This window comes from Nannospalax galili, unplaced genomic scaffold (genome assembly GCF_000622305.1).
Source record: "Nannospalax galili isolate Female #2095 unplaced genomic scaffold, S.galili_v1.0 scaffold110, whole genome shotgun sequence".
Lineage (NCBI taxonomy): Eukaryota > Metazoa > Chordata > Mammalia > Rodentia > Spalacidae > Nannospalax > Nannospalax galili.
Window position 1 is genome coordinate 1,492,435 of NW_008328707.1, and position 21,477 is coordinate 1,513,911.

Below are 21,477 nucleotides of genomic sequence, written 5' to 3' on the forward strand. Positions count from 1 at the left end.
TGCCTGGAAATGCTGCTCTCTGAATTTCTCCAAGGAAGGGAACAACAAGCCTCTTGCCCATGAAATATATGCTCTGCCAGTTATACTTTATCCTAGGAAAGAAATTAGGCTGAGATAGAGGCACTAGGATATCCATCTTTATTTTAGCTATACAAACTAAATATTGAAAAAAAAATGGTTTCTAAACAAGCATGGAATAGTTGGAAAGTTAACATCCAGACCAGTCGTTTTGGAAAATGTCACGTTGAAGATTAATAGTGCGTTGAGGTGATGCCTAGTGACTCTGAAGAGAAAGGGTGGTGACAGAGGGCTTTGTAAATCTTGGAATGCTCTTAGAAACTATTGGATGGTCCAAGACTGTCTGAGGAAACAGAAAACCACAACACAACTATAAGCTAAACGTGAGAAAGGGGTTCTTCTGATGTGTAATTTTACTCTTGAAAATTGTGCTCTTTCAGCTTTTGACTTTTTTTCCAAGTTGAAGCAATTAAGCATTAGTCACATGCTGAGGCTTCACCTTCTTTACTTCATGTTTCTTGAGAATTGCATTCTAAACCAAGGCTTTGTCTCCTCTGTTTTGGTTTTGTGCTTCTTTTCCTCCAGGTTGGCCTTCCTTCCACGATGTGATCAGTTCAGAGGCAATCACATTCACAGATGATTTTTCCTATGGGATGCACAGGGTGGAAACAAGCTGCTCTCAGGTGAGTGGACCCCACCTGGACTCCCCATAGGTGGCTCATGCTATACTGCAAACACTTTTAAGACTCCTAGTTATACTAAATATAGCAACTAAAGTCAAGTGACCATTCATAGAAGGGATAGACTGAAGTCTTTTGAAAGTGAATGATACCTTAGTCTTTAGATGTTCAGGAAGACTAAGGAAATGTCAGTCATTGGTTTCAACATTATTAACCAAAGTCATTGGTAGGAAAAACTCTTCATTTGACTTTGCATAGTGGGGAATGGGCCATTCGGGGGGCATATAAAGATTTCATTATATAGCCTTGCATAACCTGGTGTATTCCTAAGCACCTTCCCCCATAGTTCTATGTATACATTGTTTATTCAAAGTGCCTCCAATGGCTGTGATCCAAAAATAGTCAACGAAGACCACAGAAATGGCTCTTCTTCAGTAGAAGATGGAGCGAAGCTGTCAGAAGTGGAACTCAGTGGTCAGCTAGTTGAAGGGACACACAAGATGAGGTGGTTCTTTCTCTCTGTTTCTCCACATGTGCATACTTGTCTTCGTTTCCAAGGATGCTCTAGTTAGTTCTGTCCCATTTCTTTGTAATCAAAGTAATGTGGCTCTAAGAGAGAACATGAGCATTATTGAAGGGGAAGAGAAAGAAGTTGCTTAAGCTCAGAAACATAGCTGAAACTATGTATGTATAGGTAAACATAGCTCAGAAACATAGCTGAAACTTGTATGTACAGGTAAGCAGAGCAATGGCATACTCTGATAGTGGAACTCTCTGATGCTGAGATTTATCCTCCGAGATTAACTTAATTAGATTGGGCCCAGCCTGCATAGCAACATTTTTAAATGTTTCCCTGGTCAATGCTCATAGTAACCTTAATAGGTACTGTTATTCTCCCTTATTTTACAGTTGGGGAAAAAGAATTACAAAGAAAGCAATGGAATTTATGTGAATTTATATAGATCTAAATGGCAGTGCTGAGACTTGTATTTAGGTGGCTTCAGAGCTCTCTATTAGATAGGAGTGTTTGGGGAGGAGAGACACTGGAAAGAGTCAAATTGGAAGAAATATTTAAAAACTAACTCCACAATTTCCTAGCATTGGCTTTAATGAAATTCAGTTTTAATTAAATTGAATTATAATTGATATTATAACTGTTACATAAATCAATTCAGATTATCTACCAAGAATCCAAAATTTTTGACAAAAGACAACTGTAGACAGGACAGTACACTGTAACTTGTGGCTTAGATACATGGTGCCTACTAAACCTCTCTTAAAGCCAATTCTTTTTCTCTAATATTTTTAATTAATTAATTAATTAATTAATTGTGTGTGTGCATGTGCGTGTGTGTGTGTGTGTGTGTGTGCATGGATTCATGCATATATTCATGTGCCACAGTGTATGTGTGTAGGTCAGAGAATAACTTTTGGGAGTTGGCTCTCTCTTTCCAGGATGTGAATTCTGGAGCTTGAACTCATGTCCTCAAGCTTAGTGTCAAGCACCTTTACCAGCTAAGCCACATTACCAGCCCCGGTTCCCTTTTTTAAAAAGCTGCCTTAAACTTGGTCTGTTATATGACTACTTTCCTTTCTTTCACTCATGACCCATTTTCAATTCTAAGTTCTATAAAAAATTCTTTTAAAAAAGTGAGACATAAGATACTAGCTTTCCTAAAGACCCTAATGTCTGGTTTGTTTGTGGCTAATTCTTATAATTCATGGTTGGAATAAGCTTCCTCCTTTCCCTGGGTCAGGCAAAGGTAGCATTAGCAGTAGTTATAGAAAGTCCTTTATGAAAGTGTCTTACGATGACTAAAGAGACTGTCCAAACTAGGTAAGTTCCCCAAAGATGTCAAGCTCATGTCCCTTTAGTAAAGGCCAAGGTATCTTACTGTTGTCTTTGCATTCCAGCTCCTGTGGAAGAGCTGACAGGGACCGGTTCCTCCCAGCCTTCTTTTCCATCTCCTCCACTGCTCATATTCAAACTGTCTGACTCTTTCTTAAAGAAAAGTTTGACATTTAAAGAGAAGGAGATATGTTACTTCTGTTCGGCAGCTTCTCGCTAATCCTGGGCCTGGTGAGCAGTACTTTGTTAGGAGCTTAACCACAGTGCAAAGAGGGGGACTTTCATGGTTCGAGCTGCAGTTTAGCCAAGGCAGATGCTCCCAAAGATAGGTTGCTTGTGGAGCTCTCCTTTTTTTCAGATCAAAATTTGACATCTGGAGGAAATGGGAGACTAATAAATCACTTAACTTTCTTAATAATCTTCAAGGAAACCATCAGATCTGATTTACCCAGTTGTGGGCTCTTTGTTACTATTGCTGCTGGAGTTTATCATAAAGTTCCTTAGGTTTGTTTTAGGTCGTTATTAATTTATCTTGTTAGCCAAGTCAACAGAAAGGTGGATATTCACTAATATAAAGAAATGTTCAACAGTGAGGCAGGTTTTGGTAAGACTCCAAACCTTATTAATCTTGTGTAGATGACAACTCCTATATTGCTGATGATTAAAGATGCCCATGTGTTACAGTAGGGTTTCAGACTCACAACCCATCTCTCTTTTTCTTGATCTTTTGGTAAAATCGTAACACTAAACTGGTAACTTCACAATCATGTCCTTGACAAAAGATTAATATCACAAGCACAGAGGAAAAGAGCCCTTACTTACACACAACTGTCTTCAATAACTGTGGGAGAAAACAGAATACTACTGGCAAAGTAAATTGCTTTTCTTCTTAAAACTGTTTTCTCTTTCCCATCTTGCCCCATGTGCCCAAATATAAAAGTCCTGCTTTGAAAGTGCTTCATGCTATAGATCAAACACTTAAGAGAAAATGACAATAAAGCCCAGGCATCCTATGAGCTAGGAGAAAACCCTCCAGGACAGTGGGAAATACATCAGTGCACAGCTATGCAACTCTGCTGACTGCACGGTTTGTGTGTCTTAGGCACATAGTTGAGAACTGCAGTCAGATTTTAAGGAATTAGGTTAAATTTGATTCTCAGTCCCTTTTTAAAGAGGTCTTTACCTTCAGTTCTCTGTGGGTTCTTTCGTTGCCACATTCCTGAGTGGGGGACTTAAGCCAGAAAGGATTCCTCTGAGAATTAAATTCTTTTCTTTTGAACAGTCTTCTCATGCTTCTTCAGTGAGAAGATGAGAATATTCCGGTGTGGTGTGTATTTGCCTGTAAAATAAAGAACTGCACAAGCCCTAAAAGTTACTGTGAAAGCGCACACTAGAGTCTATCCTAGGCTAAATCACTAACAGCAGGTTTCAGAGATTTCTTCATTGGGCAACCAGTTTGTTTCAGTTACAGCCAGGTGTGCTGAGAGATCCTAACGAATACTAGTTGATGGGGGCCAGGGAGGCAGAGCTTGCAGGTGGCTAAGGAAACAATGCATCACTGACAACTTCCATTCATCATCTCAGCCTCAGACCAGGTTAGAAGCTAGAGGGAATGGGGTCCATGTGCGTTCCCTTTGGTTTGCATACTCTTAAACCCAGTAATAGTTAGGGTTTTTTGTTATTTATTTTATGTGTATGAGTGTGTTGCCTGCATGTGCACCCGTATCATGCAATGCCCACGGAGGCCAGAAGAAGGTGTAGGATCCCCTGGAACTGGAGTTACAGACAGTTGTTAGCTGCCATGTGGGTGCTGGGAATTGAACCTGGATCCTCTGCAAGAGCAGTCAGTGCTCTTAACTGCTGAGGCATCTCTCCAGTCCCCCACACCCAGTAAGAGTTTTTAATGGTAGATGGATATATCTGCACCATTAGTCTTCCCTTTAAGAAACAGCAGACAACAGAGAGCAGCTGTGTATGGCAGAGAAAGTAGCCATCACCTACGCCACCCTCCGTAGCCCACACTGGGTGTGACTCGTTAAAGCCCCTTGTGATGAGCATCATGGCATCATCCTCATCGTTTTCAGGGATGTTTTCCTTTTCAGAGGACTGCTCTACCCTGACCCATGTTGGCTTGCAGATAATTTTGTCTTTTCCTATTTTCCCTTTCTTTGTCTCTCCTTTTTCCTTTTGCCTGTATCAGGGATACATTTAGAACTGAAGCTCTCCTTGCTGCTTAACCAGGGAACTCGTTCCTAATTAGCAAAGGAAAGAACACATTGGAAATCAACTCATTCAACAGACTGAATTACTGTAATTTAGATTTCTGAAAAAGGATGTAGGAAGTGAAGACCACAGAACTCCTAAATGGTTTCAAATATATCCTTATTGCACATTTTGATAGGAAGAAGTGACACAAAAACAGCTTTCTCGGTGTACTCTGGTTAATAAAAGAAAGCAGTATCATTTATTTGGCCCATAGTGCTGTGTTCTCTCAGTAAACACCCATACACACACACCCTACCTAAGGCTTTTATATACAAACTTCATCTCTCAGATGCCAAGTGATCAAAGTGCCAGATCTGCCTGTGAGATCAATAACTGTGCACACACACACTGGTTATCAAGAGCACTAGTTCCTGCTAGCCTGTACCTTGGGTGTTTTCGTAAGCAGAAATAGATGTTTTTCTGTGTCCATTGGGTAAGCATATGGACTTTCACTGGTCCATCTTAGCTACTGATGCCTGGATATTTGGCTTCAGTTGTTTATAGAAAGGAAAAGCAGTCTGAACTGTCAGATTTGATATTACCTAAACCTGCATAGAATGTGGTAAAATAATGCAAGATTTGTTTTTTAGGCATGGTTCATATTTTCTAGGCAATAGATCAAATCAGTTCAAGGTTCATTTTCAGTTCTTTAAGAAGTTGACATGGTATGTTGGCAGTAAAATAAGAATGCTCCTTAACATGGAGTGCCCTATGGTCAAAGCTGCTGCTTTTGCTGTTTATTAAGAACCAGAGAACCCTTAATTGTTTCATTCTCTTCATCTACACTTGCTAACTCAGCCCCAGGTCCTTGTTACCTGATACTGCCCTTCCATGTATGCGTTTTGTCCACTGAACCAGCTAAGTGAGAAGAATTACTAAGTCATCTATAGGCCATTTCTGTCACATTCCTACCTAAATCTTCCCTCTCCCAGAAGTGCTCTCCCCTAGATACTTGCTTCCTTCACATCCTACTCCAGAATCACCTAGGGAGGCCCCCCGACTTGACGCTTTCTCCTCTTCTTTATACCATGCTCCTTTTCCCTTTTGCTTTCTACTGACCATACTTTTACAGTTCATATTCTTTATTGTTAATGTCTCCTACTGACAGGTAAGCTCTCTAAGACCACAGACTGCTGCCAACATCTTCAGAATCTACGACAGTGCCTGGCATGTAGTCGCATTCCATAAATGTCAATTAAATGACCAAGTGAAGTCATTTACTCCAGTCTTTGGCTTCTTTGTTACATGATGAGTTTTGTGTTTCCACAGCCTGTTTGAATGTGGTTCATTAATGTCTCCATTTGCTTCCCCTGTGCTGATGAAGAGAGGGAGATGTATGAGGATGGTACATGTCAACACCTGGAGCCATACCTAGCTTTGAAGTAGGCATTTATTCAGCGAGTAGCCTTTGTGAAGAAGCTGCTTTGGAACCAGATTTCTCCTACACTCCAGCATGACCAACTATTCCTTACTCTCTCTCTCTCCAAGCCTTTCTCCTTCCCCAGCTTCTTGAACAGTCGATTGCATTGATTTCAGCTGAACAGGCTCTTCCTTTTCCGCATATTGTAGTTCCTTGGGACAAAACATCAGCGTGACGTGCCACTCCACCTTTTGGAAGTGAGGGAAAAGCAACAGTGTGGGCTAGACATTTCCACTTGCTGCCCTTGAAGCCTTGGTGACCATGACATAAATCTCCTCAGTCTTACCACTGCTTCATTGAGTTCCAAGAATATCCAGCGCTTGCCTGATGTTAAGTTTTACTGCCCATGAAAGCAAACATCGCCTCGGTCATGGCCAGTTAAATGGTATCTTTTACAGTGGACGTCTGCGTATCTGAAGTCCACCCATCCAAAGCCAAAAGTGATGCTGGGGGGAGAGATTTCATTCTGCCCTGTTTCTATACAAGGGGAGATCAGGGGTCAATTCAATTCATAAATTTACTGCAGTCATTTTTCAGCTGACTGGGAGAATTCACAAATCAAAAAATACAGTGGCTCCTAAATGATTTCTGATATGCACAATTCCAGTGTTTTTTATTCTCAGCATGTGGTGCAAAGCCTGCCAGAAACTATCTCTGCAGCTATTGACAGGCAGATTAGAAATCATCCAGGACGCTTTCCATCGTTTCTGGCCAAGCCGGCCATCCACTCACAGCCGAGCTCTCCTTGGAGCTGCTTTGTGTGTGCTTCTGCCTTACGTGCCATTCTTCTCTTACAGTGTGGTGCTCACCTTGGGCACATTTTTGATGATGGACCTCGTCCTACTGGCAAAAGATACTGTATCAACTCAGCATCCTTGTCTTTCACACCGGCAGACAGCAGTGGGGCAGAAGGAGGAAGCGGGACCAGCATCCTGACCCCAGCAGACAGAGCGGAGCTGTAGAATCGTGGGGAAACATGGAAACAAAGTGTACTTAATGCACAGCTGAGTGAAAAATCAAAATTGTTTATCTTAATAGATCTATTTTTTCAGAAACTATAAAGGGCAGTTTTGTGTTACTGATATTTTTTCTTCTTTTGCTTAAACAGAGGTTCTGCTCATCTGTGTATTTTGCTATTGACTAGATCAGGAACTGTTTGCCAGTTTTGCAAATGGAGACAGCTTTGTGAACTTTCTTCACAAGCCACTTAAGTAGCCTTTGATATTATTTTCTTTCAGCACATACCTTCTTTTGAGTTTTGTTTCTCTTTTGATTCAGAGATAGAGGTTACTTGGTTTTCAAAGGTGACAACAGAGCGCTGGTGTGCAGGGGAGGGAGAGGAGCTGGGAAGGACAGGGCATCCAGACATGTAAGATAATGATGGAGTGATGCCTTAGCAGATTTCTTGGTTATGTGGAAAGTTTGAGCTAAGGTTGTTTTTTCTCACTGAAAGGGTATGAATATCTAAAGTCTTTCCTTATGTTAAATTGTTGCCAGATCTGAGAGGGTTCACTGTGTGTTGTGGCAGAGAAGTAAACATCACCTCACGGTCAAGCCTTTATTTTATTTTCCACTGAAAATAATGGAACATTAGACAACTGTAAATGTTGAGCTCAATTTTGTCCAAAGTTCACAAAGAAGAACACTTGCCCCTTGCCTTGTTACAGTCTTTCTCTCCATCCTTAATGGCTGCCACATCTGGAGGGACATTTTGGTAGATTCCTTGATATAAAATTAAATACTGGGGACAACACACTTCATCAAACAGCAGAAATATGAGAGAACAGAGAAGACCACACATGGAGTCCTGCATACTCTTAACAGTCCAGCACTGTGCAGGAAGGCTGACGGGGCATTACAAGAACCATACAGAAACCAAAGTGGGAACCTTCTACACAGAGCTTCAGGAGACCTGTGGAAAGATGCCAGGCCCAAGTTCCACACTTGACTGTGTGTATGAGGGACAAGCCATTTCACCTCTTTGTGCCTATCTTCATGAACACAATAGGACTCATTTATTTGTAAAATATATCGACACTCTCAGGGCAAAATTATTGTACAATTAAGATCAGTATTGTAAAATTACACTGATCTGGTTCTAATTGCCTCAAAGGCCGAAGCCAGGCATTTGAAATGGAAAGAGGCAGAGACTGACTGTGTTGATGGTATGGAAACAGTTGGGCCAAGAGCCAGTAATTTTTCTTTGTAGCGACATGGCTGGTTTTACTTTGAGAAGCTCTGTGCAGTTGCTTTCTCCATTTACTCTGGTGGAATGGGTGTCACAGAATGGCAGTGGTGACAGAAGTTGATAGCACTGTACCCAGGTGTGAGGGTGTGCTATGTGGCTAATAAACACTGGGTTTATAATTTGAATGCTAATCCTGAAATGCAACTTTAAAGGGTATTTATTTTTCTAAATTTTTGATGACTTTGAAGACTGGCATCTAAGGCAAAAATAAGAATGGACACCTGACAGTTGTAGAGACACAACAACAACAGACAATGAGAAGGCTGTGGCAAGTAAGTGTGAGAGTCACCATGTCTGGAAGCTTGTGTTTCCTCAGGCACCTCCTGGAGGGCCTGGCTTCCTGGTGAGTCTTCACTGTCATGCAGTTCCAGAGGAGTCCTGCTATGATCTGGATGCACAGAGAAGTTCCCTGAGCATCAGGATGCTCCCTCAGCCCCATAAGCTTCATCCCAGGCCCAGGGCCACTCTGGAGTTCACAGACTTCACTCTTCTCTAGCAATAAGGTGTAAAATTTTAGACAAGGCAGGCATCCAGACTGTTCGAAAAGCCTTTCCCAACATCATGAAGGATCCTCTGTGGGGTGACTACAGAAAGACACAGGTCTCACATGGCGTTGTCACCGCCTGCCATCCGTCCTTCAGACCTGCACCGCACTTCCCACCCAGACCCCTGTGTGGTGGCTCCCCAGAGTCCCTTAGATAAGAGCTACAGATTTGGGATAGACAGAGAAGACAAATGAGGGGCTTCTCTCTGTCTCCAAAGACTCTGGGATGTTATCCTTTCTTCATTTTTATAGCAGGATTTAGCATTTTCCTAAAAACAAACAAAAAACCAAACCAAAACAACATTTTGTTTTCTAACCTTTAGCATTAACATTTGTTTTTGTTTTTAAGGAAAGCCAGTGTTTTTTCAGCACCAATTAAAAAAAAATGCAATGTCCATTGAAAGGAGAGAGAAAAAGGGGGGATGTATGTATGTGGTTTAAGTCCAGATTACTTTTGGCTTTAAATGGTATCAAATTTCAATATATTTCTGTCTTATGTTAAAGAAATCTATGACTAAGATGTTAGTGAGCAATAATGTCAGCTTTCGAGCATGGGATTTATTGTCTTGGGATATGGAGAACAGTGAATAGAGTAATATGGTGAGGTGTATGTGATTTGTGCAAGTTCTGCCACTTAACATAGGAGACGCATGGGCCTTCCCTCTGCGTTCCAGCTCCTACCATGTCAGGGGGCAATGCAGGATTTTCTAGTGAGTGGAAACTACGTCCATAGGACCATGCAGAGCAGATCTGAAGAAAGCAGCAGCATCAGTATTTCTGTTGTGCTTAAACGTTTCACTTCTTCGATGTATTTAAATTCTCAATGCAATAACATAGCGATTTGGAAACCTCTCCGTATTGTATTTCAGATGTCTTGCTTTAAATATGAAAAGTGAAAAGTATTATATTTTGAAGGTTATGTAAGATTCTTGACTTAGAAAGCTTTTTAATAACTTTTCTCCCAATGGTTCAAAACTTTTTAAAAGTGACATGAAACTTTCATTTAAAACCTTTTCCTATATTTGTTGTATACGGAAATTAATAAAATTTCTTTATAAAAATATCTTTCCTTCCTCTGATTCTTGACGACTACAACACAGCTGCATGACTATCCGAGTGATTGCAGTGAACTGTCCTGCTTTCCTCTTCAGCCAGAGACTTCTGCCTGTGGAATGTGGGGCTCTTCATAGTCCTTGGGAAGGCCTCTAGGAATCCTCATGACCAGGGTGGAAAAAGACATTTGTAGACTCCTTCAGCCTTTGCCTCACCTCAGCACAATCTTCAGCAGCTCCTCTGTGCTTTTTTGCTTAATATGGAACTTTGAAGAGTTCAGTCCTGATAACTACAGGTGAAAAGTGGAAATGATTCTGTGCTGCTGTGTAGGCATCTGTTAAAGACATGACATGGAGCTGACACAGATGTCAAGGGTTGGTCTCTAGGGAAATATGTGCAGAGTGCCTGCTGCTCAGAGATTAATCTTTACCTTTAAGTCATCTCTACAAGTGGGGCAAAATGACTTACACCTGTAATTCCAGAATTTAAGAGACTGAGGCAGAAGAATTACCATGAGTTTGAGACCAGTTTGGGTTACATAGTGAGTTCCAGGGTAGCCTGGGCTACAGAGAGTGAGACGTTATCTCAGAAAGTCAAACCAAACCAACCAACCAGCCAAACAAACAGAAACCTTTCTACAGGTGGATTTTGGTATAATATTATTTGTTGTTGAAATCTTTGGGGGTTTTGTTTTGTTTATTGGTCTATTTATTTAGGGGAGAAATAGAGGGGGCAATTGAAGATTTGTTTTTCAATCAATTCTTTGACTCAGATTCCTGGGATTCTAAAATGCTAACCAGCAGTTTCAGGCAAGAAACTTCCCCTACAGCACCTCCTACTGTGCGCCCCCCTTCAGTATCAGCCTCACCTGGGAGCTCACTAGAAATGCAGGTCTCATCCCACATTTACATAATCAAAAATTCTAAGTTGGGGCCTTAGCAACAGTATACGCTTTAGTAATCTCTCCATTTGATTCCAGTGTTTGCTCATGTTGGAGAGCCATTACCTTGAGAATTTTACTTAGAAAACTTCTGTTACTGTTCATTTGAAAAGCATTTATAGTTCCAACCATTGAGAGGACCTTAAGTCCAATTATATAGCTATTGATTACTCACAAGATAACAATGCCACTGCTGTACCAATAGAGGGAGTTTGCTGTGCCAGTTGTTATGTTTATGGTCCAATCAATGGTTGGATCATTGACTGATTTTCTCCCTTAGTAGCTTGCATAGTATCCTCTAGAACTATGAGAGCTAGTCTTTAGGGAAAAGGCTTCCAGGTTAGTCCTGTGTCCAAATTATGACCTGTCTTCAGGAGTAGAGTCTTACCTTTGAGTTTTGGGAGATAACCAAGGGCTTGGGCAATAACTCTCTGTTATGTTGGGAGTCTCTTGGGCTACTCTGACCAACCACTCAAAGGGAGGTTTCTCCTGTCTGGCACTGTACTTCTTGCCATACAGCCCCCAGGTATACACATCCAGTAATGTTTAGAGACTGTATGTGTGTTTCTCAGGGGGTTCCCAAGCCAACACATTTCCCTCTGTCTTCCCATGCTACCCATGATCCATCCATTTCTTTTCTCTCTCCCTGTCCAACCTCCCTCCCCCAGTCCAAGCACCCTCATTATCCCCACCCTTCTCCCCATAACACCCACCTACCCCATTGGGTGGCACTGTAATTATAGCCAAATATACATGACTGGAGAGGTCATGGATCCTAGACAAAACCCTATCTCTGTTATATCCCTAGACAAAAGTTCTTACCATATGCTAAATATGAATCCTTATATTTACAGCCAAGTATACAGTACACCACTCATCAAAGAAGCTTCTTTCTGCAGCTGATGGTGGCTACTGCAGAGTTCCACAGCTGGTCACACACAGAGAATATGCATCCAGGAGATGCCCAGCCCTGGGTAAGGTATCTAAAGTAGACTAGGGCTAGGGCTTGTGAAACACAGTGGAACAAGGGATGGAGAGAATGCTGGTACAGCCCTCAAATCTCACCAGTGAAGCTTCCTTATACAACAGAGTGTAATGCCACAGAAGGCCACAACTGGCCAAGTTTTAGAGAATAGGTGACTGCAGAGTGTGTCCTTGGATAGAATATAGGAGTTTATATTAAACCTCACCCACCCATGGCTTGGGTACCATTGTGGAAGAAGGGGCAGAAAGATTGTAAGAGCCAGGGTTGGTCTGTGAACATAGGGAGATAGAGGCTTTCAGGTCATTGGAAGCCTGCTCATGTGAACTTGTAGTTATAGTGGTGTCAAGCACAGGACCCATGCCAGTTCAATCAGACAATGGCCCAGAGCGGTGCATGGCACATGGGCAGTAGACCAGCCCTAACCTGAGAACTGTTGGAGACTGATTACTCCTGGGTGAGATATCTTCCTTAAGATCTCTAGATAGGGCAACTAGACTCCAGCAGATGAACTTGCATCGAAGGACATCCAGGTAAAATGCTTGACTGGATAGGACTTAACATGTATGGCAGAATACGTGAGGCCAGGTGTGGGGGCAGAAGCATGGATGGGGGAGGGGGTCTTAATTTGATTAAGACTGTTGTATAAGATGTACAAAAGCTCAATAATTTCCTTTTTTTTTTTTAAAGCATTTGTATCTTTTTTTTTTTTTTTTTTTTTTTTTTTTTTTTTTTTTTTAAACTTTTTTGTTTTTTTTTTTTTTTTTTTTTGGTCTTTTTGAAACAGGGTCTCCCTGTAGCCCCAGCTGTCCTGGAACTCACTCTGTAGACAAGGATGGCCTTGAACTCACAGAGATCTGCCTGCCTCTGCCTCCTGAGTGTTGGGATTAAAGGCGTGCGGCACCACGCCTGGCTTATATCTAACTTTTAAAAGCAGTTAGCTCGGTCCTGACTGGTTTCCCCTCTAGGAAGGGTTAAGGGTTAAGGGTTCCCAGGCCTCCATTCCTTTCAGCTGCTCTTACCCTTCACTGCCCCCTCAGCTCATTCTGGGGGGCTCACCTGTCTCACCAGCTAGCTATAGTTCTTTATTTTCTGTTTACATTTCTGGGCTAGATCTGAGTACCCTTTAGAGCACAGCAGGGCCTTTCTAGGACCACAAGCTATTATGGCAGGGGTCAGCCTAGCAACTTTTAAGAATTACAGGGCAAATCTCAGTAAATACATTCATACAAGACCTTTCTATCCCTTCATCTTCCTATACCTACACCTTTCCTTGTAGTTGTGATATTTTTAACCTTCACAATTCCTACAAAAGCACCATGAGATATTAGTATATCTCTACTCTGTGTGTGTGTGTGTGTGTGTGTGTGCACGTGCGTGTGTGTGTACGAAACTGCTATCATTATCCGTATTTTAGCAGTCAAAGGACTTCTGGAAAAAACTGTCATCCCCCAAAGTTTGAATTTCCAAGCTGAACACGGGACAGCCCCAGACATGCCCCACATTGCTCTTAGCCATCCTTTCTTGTGTTCATCAAAGCTGATGGAGGTTTTGTTCTTTTATGTGGGATTGAAGAAGTGCCACATGCCACCCAAGACCCCTGCCCATCTTCTTTCAGAGACTGGTCTTGTCTTGAACCAACCTTGAGAGATACAGGCCTCGTGGTGACTATAGGCTTTGAGCCAGGTAGCTCTGAGGCCCTCCAACCAGAAAGGTTGCCATGTGATTGGAGCATTCTGTGGGATATAGCCACAATGACCTGAGATTTGGAAGCCCAATCAGATCATCACCCAATAATGCAGCTTTCCAGACTTTTAGTTTGATTTGGATTATGCTGACATCAGATTATGGAGGCAGGGGCCTCTGTTATCTGAAGGGTTTCAAGCACTCCTTCCGCAGTGTCCACCTTGCCTCTCCCAGCAAACATATACTCTTACTATCACCCAGGCCTGGTAGGCACCTTGACAGGGTTTCTAGAATAAGTAGAAGGGCAAATCAAGTAGTAATTATTAACTGCTTAGTTTGACAGTCATGACAAGGCAAAGGTGCAGAAATGTAAGTAATTAGAAAGTAAGGTTTCCTTGTCTTAAACAACCCTGGAGAGAGTTGTAAAAGTTGACATGTGGCTGCCTAGGACTTTATTCCCAAGGACTTCAATGTCAACATAGGAGTTTACTCTCACCTTAATGAGATCATACATTAAATAATCTTTATGAGTCAGTCACTTGATCCATTATCTCCAGTGGGAGATATGTGGTCTTTTTACCATTTTAAAGCTGATTCCACTAAAGCTCAAAACAACACAAGTTACATCACTAATAACACATGGTCAAGTCCAAAGGGAGATCAAGTTCGTGTGACCTAAAAAACTGTTTCCTACTCCATCCACTCTCCAATGTAGGACACTGACTATCAGCGATACTCAGTTATTGGTGGACTTCACCCAAGGGCAAAAAAACATTTAAGTTATTTATTTATTGTAAGTTAATTGCAATTTTTTTTTCTTTGCAAAATATATTTACTTCAGAGAGGGCTAATAGAGCAGTGTACACTTTGAAATTTTTGCACTTTGGTGACAAAAAGTTGCAATTATTTTTTCCCTTTAAGAACGCTCTTGAATGCTTCAAATTCTGACGGCTACAGGAAAAAAGTAAGTCACATTCTGGACTTAGATGGAAATGAGGAAGAATAGAGAGGAGATATTGGAGATCTAGTTTCTGGGATAGCTGATTCCTGGTGGTGGGGTGGGGGAGCGTGTCCTTACCAACATCACTAAGCCAGTCAGGCTCCACAGTAAGAGAAGAGGCACGTGAGTGCAGGGCATGCAACAGAGCAGCCCCAGGAACTGACGGAATAAAGAGTTTGTTTCTGTTTGATTACAATTCATGACAGATTGATAACTACAAAGGCATTTAAATTTAGGGTCTGCCCTCCTTCTCCTTAACACTATATAGCCTGTAAGACTGGTCAGGCATCTGGTGTTTGTTAGATGGCTGTGTTGCATCATCCTGGTGATTGCTGGGGAACATCTCCTAGCATTTGAACAATTGGAGAGAAGACTGTGGGGCACCAAATGGCCTCATCCGGTTTACATCTTCATGACCGAGTTCTCACATACCTGCTTACATCTGGAAAAAATCTCCAGGTAAACCTCTTGGGCTCTTTCTCCAAAGAGTAGCTGTAATTATTGGGGCTATACCCAAATTCGGCTTAGAATAGGTATGTGGCTGGACTTCAGCCAAAATCCCGTGCCTGACCAAAAGAGATTTTCCTCCTCGAATACCCTAGTATCTAATGTCCTTCTAATATTCTAATAACATACGAGGGGCCTTTTCCCCACACATGGCCAGTGGGGCTCCTGATTCTTTTTAATCCAGGGATTCAATTTATGCGCAAAGGGTAAAGATGAGAGATTTTAGGGAAGAAACTTAGGAATATGGAATTCCTACCAGTTTTTCTCAGTACTGAGACCCAGAACTCTAACAAAGATTATAGAATATGCTAAAATTTTACAGATTCCAGGACTTTTCCTTACTAGGTACTACTACAAACAATACATTACTAACAACAACAACAACAAAAACCAGAAAGCCTCTGAACAAACCAGTTGTTGCCTGTTTCCTGATTATTCCCCTTGCATAGCCAGCTTTTATCCATTCAACACACATGTACTGAGCACTTGTTAGGGTTCCAGACACTGTGATAGGCACAGGAAACCTAAAACTAAATAAACCTTCATGCTTGTAGTTATTTGAGTAAATAGATTCATGCTAATTGCAGATAGTCCCAGACTGTCAAGGAGAAGTATGAACACTCAAGAGAACTCAATTGCATAGTACCTCTAAGAAACAGATGAAACCAAGAAAGTGATGGACAAAGAGGATTTCCCTGAGAGATGGGGCAGAAGTGTGGTCTTCAGAACTATGCAGGCTTTCATTTAGAAGAGAGCAAAATAAGGTGGTCCAGGAAAACAGGGACTTGTGTGGTCTTTAACTTTTAAAAATAGACTTCTAGTTAGTTTGGTAAATTTTCCAAGACCCGATTGTAAGATACTACTCTTAAAAGATTCATCTTCAGAGGGGGCTACACACCATATACTTTATGTATCTATCTATCATCTATCTATCATCTATCTATCTATCTATCTATCTATCTATCATCTATCTATTATTTTTGTGGTTTTCTTCTTTTTTTCTTTTTTCCAAGAGAGTCTCATGTAGCCCATGCTGGCCTCAAACTCAGTGTACTTGAGCATGACCTTGAGCTCCTGATCCTCCTGCCTTCACTTCCTCAGTGCTATGATTACAAACATGTAGTACAACACCCAGCTTATGTGGCACTGGGGACTGAACCCAGGCTTCATGCATGCTAGGCAAGCAAGCACTCTACCAGCTGAGCTACATCTCCAGTCCCTACAATTTATTTCTTTATTTAATTTTTAAGAAATATTTTATTATGTGTATGAATATTTTCCTGCATGTATATAAATGTAACCATGTTGTGCAATGCTCGTGGAAGTCAGAAGAGAGTGTTGTATCCCCTGGAACTGGGGTTAGAATGGTTGTTAGCCACTGTTTGGGTGCTGGGAATTGAACCTGAGTCCTCTGCTAGAGTAGCCGGTGCTCTTAACTGCTGAGCCATCGCTCCAGCTCTTAATTTTTATTTTTAAATAGAGAACTAAAAGGAGGAAGAGGAAGAGGGAACCTTAGAGAGGTTTCAGTAGCCACACTTGCCTTTCTATGTCCACAAGTCAATGAAGAAGGCAGCCTCCGGAGGGCCTTTCACAGCAGTTCTTAACTCAGGACCGGCCATCTTGATTTTATCTAGACTGCTGCAACAACTGCCGTACTGCTTCCTGTCTCCAGGCTCTCTCCCTTCCTCCCGACTTCACAGTGCAGCTAGAGAGCTTTTGAAAGTATAAATCTGCTTATATGGCTGCGTCCTCACAGGAGATGGGGAAACATGCTACATCAGAGCCTACAAAGGCCCGATGAATTCTGGCCACAACCTATCTACTGGTCTCACATCTTCAGGTGTGAGGTGATAGTTCATGATAATTTTGATTTGCACTTTTCTAATGATTAGTGATGTTGAATATTTACATAATTGTGTAATATATATTCTTTGATAATTTAGCTGTAGTTGTTACTATAGTTCTGTCAATTTTTGTTCTTTATAAACCACTATTGAAAATGACTTTACATACCACTATTGAAGCCCTAGAGACTTCTTTTAATAATTCCTGTAAGGCAGGCATAGTGGTGATAAATTCCTTTAGCTTTTCTTTGTCTCAAAGCATTTGTATTTCTCCCTCGTTTTAGAAAGATAGCTTTGCTGAGTTAGTTATTTTTGATCAGCAATTTCTTTTTTTCTTCAGCACTTTGAATGTATTATCACATCCTCTTTTGGTCTGCAGCATTTCAATTGAGAAAATACTAATAGTCATATTGAGATTCCATTGTATGCGGTGTGTTTCTTATCTCTTGCAGCTCCCATTATTTTTTCTCCATCCCTTTTTTAAATAATACTTTGGTTATTAGCTGTGTTAATGAACTTCCTCCTTGAGTGAAGCTGGGTCCTTTGTATGCCTTATACCTGGATGCTGACAACTTTCCCTAGATTAAGAATGCTTTTACCCAGTATTCTTTTAATGCTTTCTGATGCTTCTCTTTTTTGAATACTTATGTGTACAGGTTAGATCTCTGTGCAGTCTCACTATCCACATGGAGTTCCTCGTTCTTTATTCCTCCTCTCTCTGTGTGTTCTTGTGACTGGATAACTTCAAAAGCTCCATCTTTTGTTTCTCAGCTTGAGTCTGTTATTGAAGCTTTCAGGTTTTTCTTCCTTTCCATTTCAATCATGCACCAACTCTGCTCTTACAGTTTCCTACCCTCCTCCCTTCGACAATGATCCCTGAGTCTTGGGGAGAGGGGTGTTAATATAGAAGTTCCATTTAGAGCAGAGCACTCCACAGTCTCTGTCACAGGCTGTTCCTGTGACATTTCATGTCACTATTGGTGACTCTTTTTCTCTTTAAGTCCCTTTATTGCATTGTAATCATAGATAACATATAGGCATTTAAAATTTGACAATACTTTCAACTTGCTACATCCAGGTTTAACATGCTTTTAATGTATTTATAAATATAAAATTAAGCCTCTCACAGGAATAGGCAAAGAGAAATTGCTGCCACCAACCAAGAGCAAAACAAAGATGTAACAGCCTCCTCTTGTTCCACCCATGCCCCCCACTTCTCTCCACTGTCCTCACAGATCCCCATTAAGAAGGTGATTCAATGAAGAGGAGAGAAGGAAGGATGCAAAATCAAGTGCAAAGCACTGTGATAGGTGCAGAGAATGAGTGAGGTGGAAAGAGAAGGTATGTTGAGCTGGTTAGGGACTCCAAGGACTATACAGAAAAACAGGATCCTGGGATATGGTTGCTCAGAGGCGAAATCAAAGAAGCTGTCAGTCTTTTAAAAAACAGGAAAAAAGAAAAAAAAAAAAAACCCTAAACCAAAGAGAGAGTACATTCCTACTCTCCACTCTGGCCTCTTGATACTCAACAGCCAGCCATTCCCTCCACCCTCCACAAAAGAAACAATGGATAATAAAGAAAAAGAATCCAATTTCTTCAGCCAGTTGCCAAAACAGGCTCAGGGAGAACCCATGTCTGTTGAGTCCTTTGCACTTTGTCATGGAACTCTCTACAAGGACTCAACTCCCACTTCTTCCAGGGGCTCTCTGTTGGTTGGATCCCCTCTAGTGTGTCCTCAAATATCTTTCTTTTATTTAAACAGGAAGTCCAAAGTGAATTTCTACTGAATGTCAGGGTCTGGGACAAGAGAGAATTGCAAAGGCAAGATTGGGTTGACAGCCCAAGTCCACCCTTCTTAAGTGTGGGTCCTCAAGATGGTATGCACTGCATCAGATCAGATGTGTCCTTGTCAGATGCGTTTAAGGGGCTGAGAGACACATCAGAGTCCACATCTGTGTCTCCAACCCCAGGTTCTTGCCAGCACCAATGTTGGCATCTCTGTCTCCCAGATACATGATGAACTAGAGCATGTGACTGTCAAGCAGGTCAGTATGGGGCAAGCCATCTTTATCTTGTTCTCACTCATTCTTTAACTGTCAGCTCAGAGGAAGCTTCATCTGTGGGTGCCCAGATTCTTACATCATGGTTTAGGCTGCTGGTTGCCAACACAGGCAAGTGAAGATGCTCTTCAAGACAGCATACCTGGTTTCCCTCAATGAACTTAGTGGTCTGGCAGGATAATTTCTGCCCAAGAAAGGTGTGCCTGCAGTCACTCCTTCACCGCACAATCATTCTTGGGGCCATAGAAATTGGTGCCTTTTCTTGTGGCATCACGTTTGTAATATACTGAACTGTGGAAAGGAGTTGTAAAGATAAATCTTTCGTCCTTGTAACTGGCTCTGTGCCCTAGTGGCTGAACACAGAACAGGCAATGTTTACTTTATCACTGTTGACCAAATGATGAGGGCAGAATTTCTTGAGTGCATTGTTCTCATTCTCATTAGCTTCCTGTGGTCATAAGTCTTTACAAAATGATTTGTCCAATCACTGCAAACTGATGGGTATTGGCAGGGTTCACACAGAGCACATACAGCCTATTTTCTTCTCTTTGTTACCACCAGTTTGCAAGCTGACTGATTTTGTCTTATGTCAATGGTAAAGACAACAGCATCTTTACCTTTGGGTAGGACCATCCTGGAGAGTCTGGTTCCAGTGCCAACTTGTGGGATGCTGGGTCACACATTTTGTATTCTTGCACCTCTATATGGTTGACAATTCTGCTACCAGACTTGCCCATTCTGGGTACATATAGGGTGGAATCACCATTGTTAAGAAGGAACTTACCCTGGAGAAGTAGACATTACTTTCGTGGCCACTTTCAAAGTCCAACACTGGCTACCCTCACACCCAATCCCACACCACTACAACCTCAGGTTATCACTGCCACTGGTCAGCCAGGCATCATACTGTTCAAAGGGTAGTGTGGTAGTTTGAATGAGAATGTCCCCTGAGGCTCCAAGTATTTGGACATTTTTGTCCCCAGTTGGTGGTGCTGTTTTGGGAGGTCGTAGAAGGTGTGGCCATGTTAGAGAGAGCATGCCACTGGGACACTTGGGGCAGGCTTAGAGAGTTCCTAAGCCTTGCTGGATCTCAAGTCACTCTCTTGTTTCCTGTGCCTGCTTGAAGATGTGAGAGCTTAGCTTCTGCTCCTCCTCCAGCCACCTGTGCCTCCATGCCTCCCCATCATGATAGACTTGCCCCTTAGAACCATAAGCTCAAATAAACTCTTCCTTTTATAAGCTCCCTTGGTCATGGTGTTGCTATTACAGCAACAGAAAAGTAACTAATACAGGCAGGGTACTGACACAATCTGTATCTCACATCCATGCTATAGGTAGAAACCTCGTACAAAGACTTGCTCCACAAGCTTCAGGGATTTGAACCCAGTTCCAGCTCCTAAAGGGCAGGAAGGGCTTGCCAGTGGAGTTGAGGGCAAAGCTCTTGTCCCTGAGAATATCCAGTCTTCCAGGCCTGCTTATGATCAAATGAGTTTTGACATTGTACACAGGTGCGCAGCTCTTCCTCATCTTCTTCCGAGTGGTCATGGGTTCATGTTTCACCACTGCTAGAACAAAGGCAAGTGTCCTCCATGCATTCAGAGTCCTTTCCTTCATCCAAGCTCTCTGTGTCTACGCCTTGACTTTCTGTACTGGTGCAATTGGGGCTGCCATCACCCCCAGGGAAGTTCGGTTTTAGGTCTGAGGCCTCCACTTCAATGCCTGAGGACAGTTTAGCTCCAGACATGTCTTCAGGACAACTGGACAGGCTTTTCTCAGCTAAATCTGTTCTGCCATCCATGCTGCTCCCTTTGGTGGGCATCTTGAATGATGTTTGCTGTGACCACCCTTTCCTCCTTTAACACTGAGGTAAGGCCTGGCTGAGTTCCTTAGAAAATAGGTATGCAGGTTTGCTGATGAACAGGAAGACAAGGGGTTGTACCACTGGGCAGTTAGAAGTAGAGTCAGTGAAGCTCGGCAGCCTGCTTGCAGTCTTAGGTTACCCTTCTGCCAGCAGCTTCTCTGACTGTTTGAGGGCCAGCCACTGGGTCTGCTACAGCCAGCAACACTGCTGCCATCTTACAGTCCATGGTAACTTTTACACTTTGTCTCTGGTGTGCAATTATTCTTATGTTTAATGTGGCAAAACTTATCAATCTGTTTTTCCATGGTTGTCACTCTTTTTATTGTTTTCTATATTTGGAAGGATGCTCAGTTCATGACTGAATATCAATAGTGCTATAGAAACCTTTGTTTTGATCATAAGTATAAAGGAAGCTATTGTTACCAATCTTTTTCTAATATTTTATTAGTTCCTTCAGAATTTCATACCTTGTGTTTTGATCATATTCACCCCTTCTCCTCCTAGGTCCACCCCTTCTTCA

At 41.9% G+C, this 21,477-nt stretch overlaps 1 protein-coding gene and 1 pseudogene across 2 annotated transcripts in view; one reads left to right on the plus strand and one right to left on the minus strand.

Annotated features, from left to right (window-relative positions):
- Msrb3 (methionine sulfoxide reductase B3) overlaps positions 1 to 9,285 on the plus strand; it is a 159,875-nt gene extending 150,590 nt beyond the window's left edge. For both annotated transcript variants that reach the window (XM_029561532.1, XM_008829076.3), the window contains 2 exons: positions 604 to 701; positions 7,030 to 9,285. In XM_029561532.1, coding sequence (XP_029417392.1) covers positions 604 to 701; positions 7,030 to 7,194 — 263 coding nt within the window. In that variant the 3' untranslated portion in view covers positions 7,195 to 9,285. The remainder of the gene's footprint in view (positions 1 to 603; positions 702 to 7,029) is intronic.
- Positions 9,286 to 18,905: 9,620 nt separating this feature from the next.
- LOC103730894 lies at positions 18,906 to 21,183 on the minus strand (annotated as a pseudogene).
- Between the last annotated feature and the right edge of the window lie 294 nt (positions 21,184 to 21,477).